Source organism: Magnolia sinica, chromosome 8 (assembly GCF_029962835.1).
Source record: "Magnolia sinica isolate HGM2019 chromosome 8, MsV1, whole genome shotgun sequence".
Classification (NCBI taxonomy): domain Eukaryota; kingdom Viridiplantae; phylum Streptophyta; class Magnoliopsida; order Magnoliales; family Magnoliaceae; genus Magnolia; species Magnolia sinica.
Genome location: NC_080580.1, coordinates 2,790,272 through 2,802,919, shown reverse-complemented (window position 1 = coordinate 2,802,919; position 12,648 = coordinate 2,790,272). Strand labels below are relative to the sequence as shown.

The following is a 12,648-nucleotide window of genomic DNA, read 5'->3' as shown; positions in this document are numbered from 1 at the left end:
CGTGCATGTTGTGATATTGATATTATCAATATTAAACATTGCATACAACCATGTGCCGAAAATAATTTTTTTGTCTAATAAACAAAATTTTGATGATATCAATAAGTTATTGAAATATTGTCGATACACTTGTGATACAAGCATTACCTGGAATTTACATAGTAAAAAATATTGGCGATATTGATGCATTGACAATACAAGCGACACCCAGAATTTACGAAGTTGAAAATATTGGCAATTACATTAGTGATATTGATATGTTTTACATTAGTGATATTGATATGTTGATGATACTTAGCTATACATTGCTAATACTTGAAATTTTCGATATTGCTAATGTTATTGGTATTGCTACTAATGTTATCGGTATCGCTAAGCAGGAGATAAATATAATATTGAAGATATTTCGATAATATTGGAAATAATTTGAACACTGGGCACATCTCATGTTTCACTTGCCGTTTTCTAATGACAATGTTGGAGGGAAAAAGGTATTCTTTGTAGGATTGATACAAATGGGTGATTGGATTATTGCACAAAAAAGAAATGAAAAATAAAAAAGAAAACTCAAGAAAGTGGATATACAATAAGCCATTAGAGCTCCTGTGGAGTCCACAGTTATGTATCTATTTATCCACACCACTCATCCATTTGCTCATATCATTTTAAGATACGAGCTAAAAAAGGAAGCGGATCCAATGCCGTCCATCCATTATCTCAGACTGGGGTTTGGACACAATTTGAAGGAGCCACAAAATTATGCTTATGTTATTAGTAGCCTTTCCCAGCGCATCATAGGTTTGAGTAGTGGACCCTTGTCTGTAAATATAGTGGATCCACTCCATATTTCTAATGGAACTCCCACCTATGAGCCTAAGAGCATTTTGGTCATTTCTTCTCCACCATTGTTCTTTCTTCCGTGAACTTTCTAATATGGTTGGGTGAGAAGACGGAGAGAATCTACGTTCTTCAGACAACACGAATTCCATCTCGAAAAGCTGACTGTCGATACCGTGGAATCCACGTGAAGGTCCCACACTGAAGTCATGGTTGGTAAAGGAGACCGTCGAAACTGGAATCCACCCGTTTCTTCCATTAGCTTAGATAGTTGTTTTCTTTATCTTGATTTCTTTATATTAAATGTATGGGGTTTTGGTTGGCTCGTTGGGTCATGAAATTTCCTTGGATAATATTGCAGACATTAAATTATCATATTGCCCTTTTGATCATGATCTTGCAGAGAAAAGAACTACGCGGGAGGTGGCCTCTTTGGTCGAAAGTGCGTTGGTGATATCCACACGGAGTAATTATAGATCCTTGAATTGACTGAGGATATCCATAGTATGCTCGCATTATCACGGACGCGGATTTCCGGCAAAGTCATTCGCACAAAGTTTCTGTGCTGGGAAGCTAGGTAGGGCCCTCTCTGTGAGAAATCCACCCTGGCCATCCATTTTAACAGCTTATCTTTGAACATGTGACAAAAAAGTTGAGGTGGATCCAAGAATCAATTGGGCCACACGAGAGGAAACAGTGTGGATTGAACGACTACCATTGACCCATTCGTATGGCCACAGTGGTTTCGTACAAGGCTAAGTTTTCTTGTTTACAGTTCTTCATCCCAGTGAGAATACCTTATAAACGTTTTGGATGGCATTTCCAGAGCTGAAGAAGAGAACCGACGAGTTCTCGCAGCCCATGCTTCTTGTGCAGATGACTTGGCTCGGGCTAAGCTTGAGGCGGCGGGGCATATTCAGCAGGCCAACGAGAAGATTCGGGAGGCCGAGAAGGCTAGGGACCAAGCCGTCCAAGCTTTCCTTAAGTTAGCGGAGTTCGAGGATGAGAGGGATCGCTTGTTCCAAAGCGGATTTCTGGAATGTGTCAAAGACATAAAGAAATCTTTTCCTGACCTTGATCTCTCGGCAATCGAGGGTGGAGGAGCCTCGAAATCCGAGAGTCCGGACGCCGCTGCTGAAGTCACTGCTGGGGATGAGGCCGGTATAGGCGGGAATGCTTCGGGTACCGTTCCTACCGGAGGGCAGTAACCAGGGCCCTTTGTGTTTTTTTTTTGACATGTTGTACTCGCACGTGGTTCGATGAATGAAAGAAAACGTTTAGTTTTATTCATTTGATTTGGCTTTAATCTTTCTTAGTTCAGAGTCTTTAAACGTTGGGTACCGAGCTAAGGATAGTAAATCTTGAGGTGCTCAGCGTTCCAAGGATGAGGCAATGGTTGTCCGTTTAGATCTTCTAGCCGATACGTTCCTGGTCGGATGGTGCTCGAGACGATATAGGGTCCTTCCCAATTGGGTCCCAACGTACCCGACCCAAATTCCTTGGTATTGGAAAATACTTTTCGGAGAACCATATCTCCCATTCGAAACCTCCTGCTCTTAACTCGGGTATTGTAGAACCGAGCCACTTGTCGTTGCCGTGCCTCCGTGCGCAGCCGCGCCACTTCCCTTTGTTCGTCCAGAAGGTCGAGCCCGAGTGCAAGGAGTTCTTCATTTTCTTCCGTATTGAACGAAGTGACTCGAGCCGAAGGTAATCCGATTTCAACGGGAGTGACGGCTTCCGAGCCATACGCGAGTGAAAAGGGAGTTTCTCCTGTGGCGGTTCGAGCTGTAGTTCGGTAAGCCCAGAGAATTTTTGGGAGCTCTTCGGCCCATGCTCCTTTGGCCCGGTCAAGCTTGGTCCGTAAATGTTGCTTGATAATCTTGTTAACCGCTTCTACTTGTCCGTTAGTTTGAGGATGATGAGGCGAAGAATAGACGTTTCTGATTCCGAGGTTGTCGCACATCTCGCGAAAGCTTCTATTATCGAATTACCTTCCATTGTCTGTAATAATGGTACGGGGTACTCCGAATCGGCAGATAATATTTTTCCACACAAACTCGGTGATCTTCTACTTGGTTATTTTAGCTAATGGCTCTGCCTCGGCCCATTTCGTAAAATAATCCACTGCTACCACAGCAAACTTGGTCTGACCTTTTCCCATAGGGAGTGGACCTATGATGTCGACACCCCACTGTGCGAAGGGCCAGGGACCAGTCATCGGCGTCAGTGCATCGGGGGCTTGCCTCCGAATTGCCGCGAACCATTGACATTTGTCGCATTTTTAGACGAGCTTGCGAGCATCGTGTTGGATAGTGGGCTAGTAATATCCCTGTCGTAGGACCTTGTGGGCGAGAGATCGCCCTCCAGAGTGGTTTCCACAGATTCCTTCATGGATTTCACGTAATACATAGTTCGCCTCACTGGGTTTGAGGCACCGCAGCAACGGGGCGTAGTACCCTTTCTTATAAAGGGTTCCGTTGAGTATGGTGTAACGGGAGGTCCGGATCTTAACTCGTCGAGCCTTGGCACGATCTTCAGGCAGCTTTCCCTTGTCAAGGTATTGGCGGATTGGATCGGTCCAGGATGGTTCCGAGTCAATTGTATTGATGGCCTCGCTAATTGGTTCATTTATACTCGGCTTATCGACGTATTCGACAAGGACGGACCTGGGTATATCATCTTCATCGGCGGAGGCGAGCTTTGCTAATAAATCGGCTTTGCCGTTTTCTGTTCGAGGGATACGAGTGACACGACAGAGTTGAAATCCATTGATAAGTTCTTTCGCTTTCTTCATGTATGCTCTTAACTATTCTTTCCGTGTTTGGTATACACCGGTAACTTGATTAACAACCAACTGAGAATCGCTGAAAACACTTAGGTGCGAGACTTCCATGCTAGCGGCGAGTCGGAGGCCGAGTAACAATGCTTTATATTCTGCTGTATTGTTCGACGCTTGGAATCCAAGTCGTAAGGCATACTGTATATAGGTATGATCGGGGGTCTCCAGCACAACCCCGGCCCCACTTGCCTTCGAGTTGGAAGAACCGTTGACAAACAGTTTCCAGGGAATAGGGCAGGTAAGGGTCGGGAGAGTGGTCGTTGCTGGAACTGCAACATCCTTTGGCATATCGTTGACCGGGAGCTCGGTTGGTGGTATTCCTTCGGCAATGAAATCAGCTACGGCTGTATTGAATGTCAAACTCACTCAGTTCGATAGCCCACTTCGTGAGTCGGCCGGAAGCTTCTAGTTTTTGCAATACCTGGCGAAGCGGAAGATCGGTCATTACGATGATGGTATGGGCATGGAAATACGGCCTGAGTCGGCGAGAGGAAGTTATTAAAGCCAAGGCCACTTTTTCCAAGCTTGGGTATCTCGTTTCTTCTGGCAATAACGCTTTGCTGACGTAATAGACCGGCAGTTGCTTTCCTTCGGATTCTCTTATCAAAGCCGAACTAACCGCTGCCTCGGATACCCCTAGGTAAAGGAGCAGGGACTCCCCTGATTCGGGTTTTGATAAGAGAGGTGGAGAACCGAGACATGATTTTAATTGTTGGAATGCCGCTTCACATTCTTCCGTCCAACCCATTGTTTGTCTTCCTTTCAACTGTTTGAAGAAAGGGAGACATTTATCCATGGCTCTGGACAAGAACCGATTAAGTGCTGCGACTCGTCCAGTCAACCTTTGGATATCCTTAATGGTTTTAGGGGATTCCATATCAATCAAAGCTTTTATCTTCTCAGGGTTTGCCTCTATTCCTCGCTGACTAACCAAGAAACCGAGGAATTTTCCAGAGCCCACCCCAAAAGCACATTTACTCGGATTCAGCTTCATCCGAAACTTCCGTAGGATGAGAAACATTTCTTCCAAATCATTCACATGATCTGCCGCGTGTATACTTTTGACGAGCATGTCGTCAATGTATACTTCCATGGTTCGGCCAATAAGCCGAGCAAAGATTTTGTTAACTAATCTTTGATAAGTTGCGCCGGCATTCTTCAGACCAAATGGCATCACTCGGTAACAATAAAGGCCTTTGTCGGTGACAAAGGTAGTTTTTGATTTATCTGTTTTATGCATTGCAATTTGATTATACCCTGAATAAGCATCCATGAAGCTAAGGAGCTCATGTCCGGCTGTACTATCTACCAGCTGGTCTATCCTCGGAAGCGGAAAGCTATCCTTCGGGCAGGCTTTATTTAAGTCAGTATAGTCAATACAGACTCGCCACTTCCCGTTGGATTTCTTTACAAGCACGACATTCGCGACCCATTCTGGATAGTGTATTTCTTCTATAAAATTAGCCTGGAGGAGTTTATTGACTTCTTCTTCAATGACGGCGTATCGTTCAGGGCCGAGCGGTCGTCGCTTCTGTCGGATCGGTCGATACGACGGATCGATGTTGAGTCGGTGAGTCATCACAGAGGGGTCGATCCCGGGCATATCTTCATGACACCAAGCAAATACGTCAGCGTACCTACGGAGCAGGGCTATCAACTTTTCTTTAAAGGGGGACTGTAAAGACGAGCCAATTCGTACCGTCTTGGATCCATCTGTTTCGACCAAGGGGACTGAGATAAGATCTTCGGCCGGTTGCCCTCGTTCATGATTCTCGCCCCGGGGGTCCAATGATTCGATCGTTGATATGTTGATCGGACTTTTGTCGGCGGTTCCCTTTACAGCTATCATGTAACAACGCCTCGCATCTTGCTGGTCTCCTTTGACAATTCCTACTCCCGACTCAGTCGGGAATTTCAATGAAAGATGGTATGTGGATACCACGGCCTGTAGGAGACTCAATGAAGGTCGGCCGAGTATTGCGTTGTATACTGAGGGTTGATCGACGACCAAGAATTCAACCATCATCGTCGTCTGTTGTGGGGCACTACCAGCAGTGAGTGGTAACGAGACAATCCTTTCGGGCAGTACCTGTCCTCCGGAAAAATCGATCAACGGGGTCCGAACTGGGCGTAGCATGGATCGTTCGATCCCCATTTTGTCGAACGCCTGTGTAAATAACACGTCTGCAGATGACCCCGTATCGACGAGTATCCGGAACACTTTTCGGTTAGCGATAGTCAGGGTGACAATCAATGCGTCATCGTGGGGGTGATGGATCCCTCGGGCATCTTCCTCTGTAAATGAGATGCAATATCTTTTCCTTTTCTTCTCCTTTGGTGGCCGATCTATAATCATAAGCTCGGACTTAGACTGACTGAGCTTCCTCGCGTGATTCCTTCGAGCATTGTTTGAGTCGCCTCCACATCGCGGGCCGCCGATAATTGTCCGGATTTCTTCCATAGGCTGACTCTCGGTCGAACGTCCCTCAGCTACCCCAGCTTTAACCACATGCTCTTTGAGTCGGCCGTCCCTTATGAGTCATTCGATCTCTTCCTTTAGGTGTCGGCAATCACTTGTGTTATGCCCGTGATCACGGTGATAATGGCAGTATTTATCCTTGTTCCGCCGATTAGGATTACTCTTGAGCTTACTGGGCCAGTTGACAAAGCCTTCGCTTTTGATTTCCATCAATACCTGTTCCTGAGTCTTGTTGAGGGGGGTATATATGGAAAATCTTCGATCTGGCCGTTTGCCTGACCTTCGCTCATCATGCGCTTGATCATCCTTGCGTTTCCTTCCTCCGGCCGAGTCGGCTTCCTTTTTGGCCGACTCTTTGACCAAAGTTTTGGTTTCACGCAGAATTCGCGTTTCTTCGGCGTTTGCATACTTATCTGACCGTGCCATAAATTCTGCCAGAGTATCAGGCAGAGTTTTGTCTAGAGATGCCAGGAATGACTTATCTCTAACTCCTTGCATGAGCGCATTGAGAGCCGTTTCTTCTGAATGTTTTCGAACCTGAAGGGATTCGAAATTGAAACGCTTGATATAATCTTTCAATAGCTCTCCCTGCTTTTGAACTATGTTGTTCAGATGTGCAGGGGGCTTCAATTTCTTTTTTCCGCCGATGAAGTTTGTGAGGAAGGCGTCGCTCAGCTCAACGAATGAGCCGATGGACTTTGGTTTCAACTGTTTGAACCACGATCGAGCTACATCGGTCAACGTAAGAGAAAAGGCCCGACACATCACTGCATTCGAGGCATCGTGGAGCTCTATATAGGTTCTGAAGCATTTGATGTGCTCCGTCGGGTCGGTCTTGCCGGTGAAAGGAGTGATTTGAGGTAAGCGAAACCTCTCGGGCAACCGAGCCTTCATTACCGAGTCCACAAAGGGGGACGCCTTGGTTTCGGATCTGGCCGAGTACATATTCCGGCCATGCTTTATGTCTGCCATCTCTTTCGCCATTTCTTCCCGCACTTCTCTTTTAAAATTTTGAATATCGGCCTTCCAAGGTTTACTGCTCTCCGCTGTGCCTTCCATGGAAGGGCGGTTGCGCCTTCTTTGCTCTATCTCGTGTCGAAGATCGGTCGGGGGCAGGGAAGCGTTGGCCGACTGCGCTGGAGATGGTTCTGATTCGCCTTGGGGTTGGCTCGGCTGTAAAGATTGCGGCGCGGAAGGTCGAGGATCAACCGCCACAGTCGGTACGTGCGCTGTCTCCCCTTGAGGATGCGGGAGTGGCTACATTTGCTGCTGATACATTCGTTCCAGCATCTGCTTCATCATATTCATATCGAAGCGTTTCTTGAACCTCCTTGTCCAACCGCCCATCGTCGCGACCCCGCTGATTGTTGCTTGTTCTGGTCGCTCCTCGTTGGCGGTTGTTAGGTGGGTTCTGGGCTGCGGGGACCGCGACTGGACCCGCTGGCCCTGTAATCGCAATCTCATTCAAATCTTCTTCTGGGACCGTCCTTCTAGTCATCACCATGGAACTCAATATAGAAGTATGAGATGGCTTTTTTGTACGGTTCCCACAGACGGCGCCAAACTGTTGATGCGAATATCTGGTTCGCCCTCTTAGACCTTCGTGTACCTGCACAAAAAGAGGACAAAGGAGACCCTGGCTTAAGCAGGGGACCCTCCGATGCCAAAGTCAGGCCTGGATTCTGGGTCTAAGCGTATTGAGGGGTTTTGAGATAGAATTTTTTGCCTTACCCTACAAGACGAGGGAGGTCCTCCTTTTATAGCTGCTGGAGCATTTATTTGTACGAGGATTCTTCTCCTGATATCGTGTGCGGGATCCTCTCCTGGTATCACGGAGAAAGGATCGTGCCTATCTCCAGTCTTCGTCCGATCCCGTGAGCTTCGGGGTCGGGGATTTTGTCCTAAGATATTCGGGATGAGGCTTTATCTTGCGCTGGCCGATCCGATAAGAAGATCGGCCCGATGCATGCCCGGATTGCTGATGTGTAGTCCGAGCCGACTCAACTTCAGGCTTGGGCTCGCAACCATGCCTCGGATCTAACACATCCTTTGGCGACCCGAGGCATAGAGTCCGAGTCTCCGAACTCCGTATCTTTTGTCCCCAACATGATCATTTTAAGATATGAGCCAAAAATTGAGATAGTTCCAGAGCTTAAGTGGACCACGAAATGGGGATTGAACGTCCACCATTAAAAACTTCTTGGGAACGGGAGAAGTGCCAGATCAAGCTAAAATTTGTGTTTTCACTTCATCCAATTTGTGTTTTCACTTCATCCAAGTCTGCATGACCTTATTAATAGATTGGGTGGTAAAAACACATCACGATGGCCCTTAGAAACCTTTCCAGTTATCATCTCCAAGAGAAGGATTCCATAGCTGTAAACATCTCCTTGTGTAGAAACTTTACCGCCCATTGCATACTCTGTAATTTGTACATCTCATATTTAAATATAAGAAAATATTCCATTTAAACAAGTAATTATCATTTCTGTTTATCCTAAAGTTGAGAATTTCTAACATCAGAAGAGAAAGAAAGCACCAAATGTGAAAGTTCGGCCCGATCCAATGGTGGTATTTGAAAATCTCCTTTGGATATGTATTGAGTACCTTCATTGATATTTATGCTAATTGAAACATTATGAGTTTCCTAAGTATTTAGCTGCCCATGGAAGTTCTTGTGGGCCCAAGTTATGTGGGTCAACATGAGAAATCTAATGCATCCCTCCATCAATTTCAGAAGCTCATAATGGTACAGCTACTTAATAAATATTAAGATCCAAAACTCAAGTAGGCCACACAATGAATTGAAATGCCGAATGTGGAGGCCTTCCAAGAGCCCACCATGATGTTTATACGACATCCAAACCATTCATCTGGTTACTCCCACTGGCATGAACTGAAACCATAAATACTAGCCTAATGCGAAACTTTTATGGCTCAATGAAAGTTTCAATGTTGAGCGTTTAACACTCAATGACTCCTGCCTTGTGGCCCACTTGAGTCTTGGATCTAAATAATTATTGGGTTGCTGTCCTATTGTGAGCTTCTGAAATTGATGGATGGATTTGATTTTTCAAAGACATCACCTTAGGCCCATATAGCCTACACTCAGGGAAGCTTTCCTTAGGAGTGGGGCACAAGTATCGCACAGATACACTTAAAAGAACAAAATTAAAGAAAATGTATGAATCTTACCTGGAGCGACGTACCCAATAGATCCCTTCACCCCAAGCGATATGGTTTGAGCAACCTCAGATAAGAACCTCGATAGCCCGAAGTCAGCCACATGGGCAATCATGTCATCGTCAAGAAGAATGTTGCTCGGTTTTAAATCGCGATGCACAATTGGTGTTTGGCAATGGTGGTGTAGATAATCCAGTGCAGAAGCCACATCAAGCGCTATATTTAGCCTTTGAATAAAGGTTAAATTCCCCCTCTGCTGGTCAAACCCATCTTTGGGTAACCACCTGTCTAGACTTCCATTGTTCATGTACTCAAAAACTAAAGCCTTGAACTCGTTGCCTTTATAATCAATGCTTGAGCAACAGGTTAAGATTTTAATAAGATTCCGATGCCTAATGTTTCTCAAAGCTTCACATTCGGCCATGAAGCTCCTCAAAGCTCCTTGCTGTTGAAGGTTGAGGACTTTCACTGCAAAAACAGTTCCATCTCCATCTTGTGTTCCTTTATATACAGAACCAAAGCTTCCAGTGCCAATCAAATTTGCAGAAGAGAAGCCATCTGTCGCTTTAAAGAGGTCTGCATATGATACGATCATGAAAGGATCCTCCACGGATGGCGGAACAGAAGGTTTCTTTCTCGACTTTCTTACCCAATACAGAGTGGTAAAGAAACATGATAATGAAATAAGACACAGGACAACGCCAATTATTGAGAATTTTACTTTTGAAGCAAGAGACATCCCCAATTTCTTGGAAGCTTGGCTAGAGCACTCTGGCAATTTCAATTCTTCAATACCCCCACAAAGCTTACTATTTCCGAGTACTGAAACTCCGCTGGCATTTCTAAAGACCCCTTGTTTTGGTAATTCACCCTCAAAATTATTGAAAGATAGATTTAGGTTTTGCAAAGCAGAAAGGTTTTCCAGGTATTGTGGAATCTTTCCAGACAAGTTGTTGCCTGAAAGATCCAGGGATCGAAGGCCTCATAGAGTACTAAATGTAGAAGGAATTGACCCTTGAAAGAAGTTCCCGTACAACCAGAGATACTTTAGGCATAGACAGTTACCTAGAGAGCTTGGAATTTCACCTGACAATTTGGTATTGGAAACATTCAACATCTGGAGAGCTTTCAGGTATCCGGCTTCCAATGGCAGATCGCCACTAAACAAGTTGCCTCCAACATAGATTTCAATTAAAGAGGGAAAGCTGAAAAGTTGCTTGGGTAAGCTACCACTAAGATTATTATCAGCGATGTTCAAAAACTGCATGTGTGTACAATTTCCAAGACTTGAAGTTACACTCCCTGTTAGACTGTTTCCGTGTAAACCAAGTACATACAACCGGGACATGTTTTGCAAGGAAGATGGAAATTTTCCAGATAATTCATTTGCGCTCAAGGAAAGTAGCTCCATTTTGTTAAGCTTCCCAACACCAATGGGAATGGCACCCGTTAAAAAGTTATACTCCATAGACAACTTTGTTAAGCTGAAAAGGTTTTGAATCCCAGATGGGATGCTTCCGAATATCCTGTTACCATCAAGTACTAGAATTGTCAGTTGGGTCGAAAGATTAGCTATGGAGTCAGGCAACGCACCGCTGAGACGGTTAACGCCCATGTCCAGTAGTTGTAAGCTAGTACAATTGGTCAATGAAACGAGAAAACTCAAGTCATGAGCTTTCTCAGTTCCAAGTCGATTTTGGCCGAAAAGTACCTTAGTGAGACCCTTGAGGCTTCCAAGATTCGTAGGCATGTATCCACTAAAACTATTGTCCCCAAATGAAAGAAGTACAAGTCGTGAAGCGTTGGGTAATGAAACTGGTATGGGTCCTGTGAATTGGTTTCCTCCAACATAGAGTCCTTGGAGATTAGGGAGAGTGAGGCCTAAGTTGTATGGAAGCTTTCCATTCAATCTGTTATATCCCACGTCCAAAATGGTAATGGATGAAAGATTGTATAGCGAGGGAGGAATCCTACCTGACAGGTTATTAGAATAAATTGCAAGCACCTCTAAGCTTACCAGCTGGTTGAGCTCACTTGGGATGCTGCCCTCGAGACTGTTAATCGAAAGAAAAAGGTCAGTGAGAGACGAAAGGTTTCCAAGTGAAGGTGGGATGCTTCCTGTAAGACTGTTGTGACCAAGGTACAATTTGGTGAGCTTGGATAGAGAACCTAGCTCAGTTGGAATCCTCCCTACAAGCTGGTTCATGTGAAGATAGAGGACTTTGAGTTCTGAACAGTGGGTCAGATTTACTGGAATTTCTCCTGTGAATGTGTTGTTGTACAGATCGAGATACTGCAAGCGGAACAAATGGCCAATCTCTTTAGGAACCGCGCCATAGAATCTGTTGTCTTTTAACTTGATGATCCTGAGGAAGGTGAGGTTTGCTATGTAGGGAGATATGGGGCCCACCAAGTTTTGGCCAGTGAGGTTCAAGGCCGTTACCCTTTGAGGATGTCGGTGACCGCAAGTCACTCCTTGCCAGTGGCAGAAGTGGAGAGTATGGTTCCAGGAGCTCAAGGAATGGAGAGGATCGTCGGTTATCAGATTTTTGAAGTGGACCAAAGCAAGATGATCTGTTTCGTTGGAGAAGTTAGCAGCAGATCCCAACAACCATGGAACGTATATTGAAGAGAAAATGATGGCATGGAGGAGAAATGACCAAATTGCCCGTGGGCTCATTGGCGGGAGCTCCATTATTGGGTTCGTGAATGCAGGAAAGCCAAGGTGTGGAGAGAAATAGGGAGTGGATTCCCCTACATATCTACGGAGAAGGGCCCACTTCTCGTCCGTTCATGACTTGACCAGGCTACTATAAATAACAAATGGTCGTTCTTTTCTTTACGACTCCTGTCTCTTTTGACTGAAACAGGTTCAAAAGACTCCAAAACACGCGGAGATGCTTTTGCCTCTGTCACGACTAACCTTTATGTGTCGCAGATACTGGAGCCCACACGCTGCATTGGACGGGGAGTTCCTGACAATGGCTTTAGTTAGATGGGGCTGATGTCTGCGAGAAATACATCTGTTCGTTTTTCTTTTTTTTTTTTTTTTTAAAAAGATAATTTTAAGAGATGAGACAAAAAAATCAGGTGGATCCAAAACTCAAAGAGGCCCGGGAAAGGGAAAGCTGGGGATAGAAATGCCTATCGCTGAAACCTTCTTGGGTCTAACTTAGTGTTTATAAACCATTCAAAATCAGAATAAAAATAAAAAAAATCCCCATAATTACCTCTCATGCGGCCCACCTAGCTTCCTAACAAAGAACTTCTTGCATAAGCCTTTTCCAGGAAATTTGTGTACAAAAAGCTT

General features: G+C 45.1%; 1 protein-coding gene across 1 annotated transcript; it reads right to left on the bottom strand.

The window, feature by feature from the left end:
- Positions 1–1,355: 1,355 nt before the first annotated feature.
- Positions 1,356–12,033, bottom strand: LOC131253785 (probable LRR receptor-like serine/threonine-protein kinase At3g47570). The gene is made up of 4 exons (XM_058254923.1): positions 10,404–12,033; positions 9,351–10,295; positions 8,495–8,577; positions 1,356–1,442 (listed from the first exon to the last, which is right to left on the bottom strand). Exons 1-4 carry the CDS (start codon positions 12,031–12,033, stop codon positions 1,356–1,358), a joined length of 2,745 nt encoding a protein of 914 aa, XP_058110906.1.
- Positions 12,034–12,648: the final 615 nt, after the last annotated feature.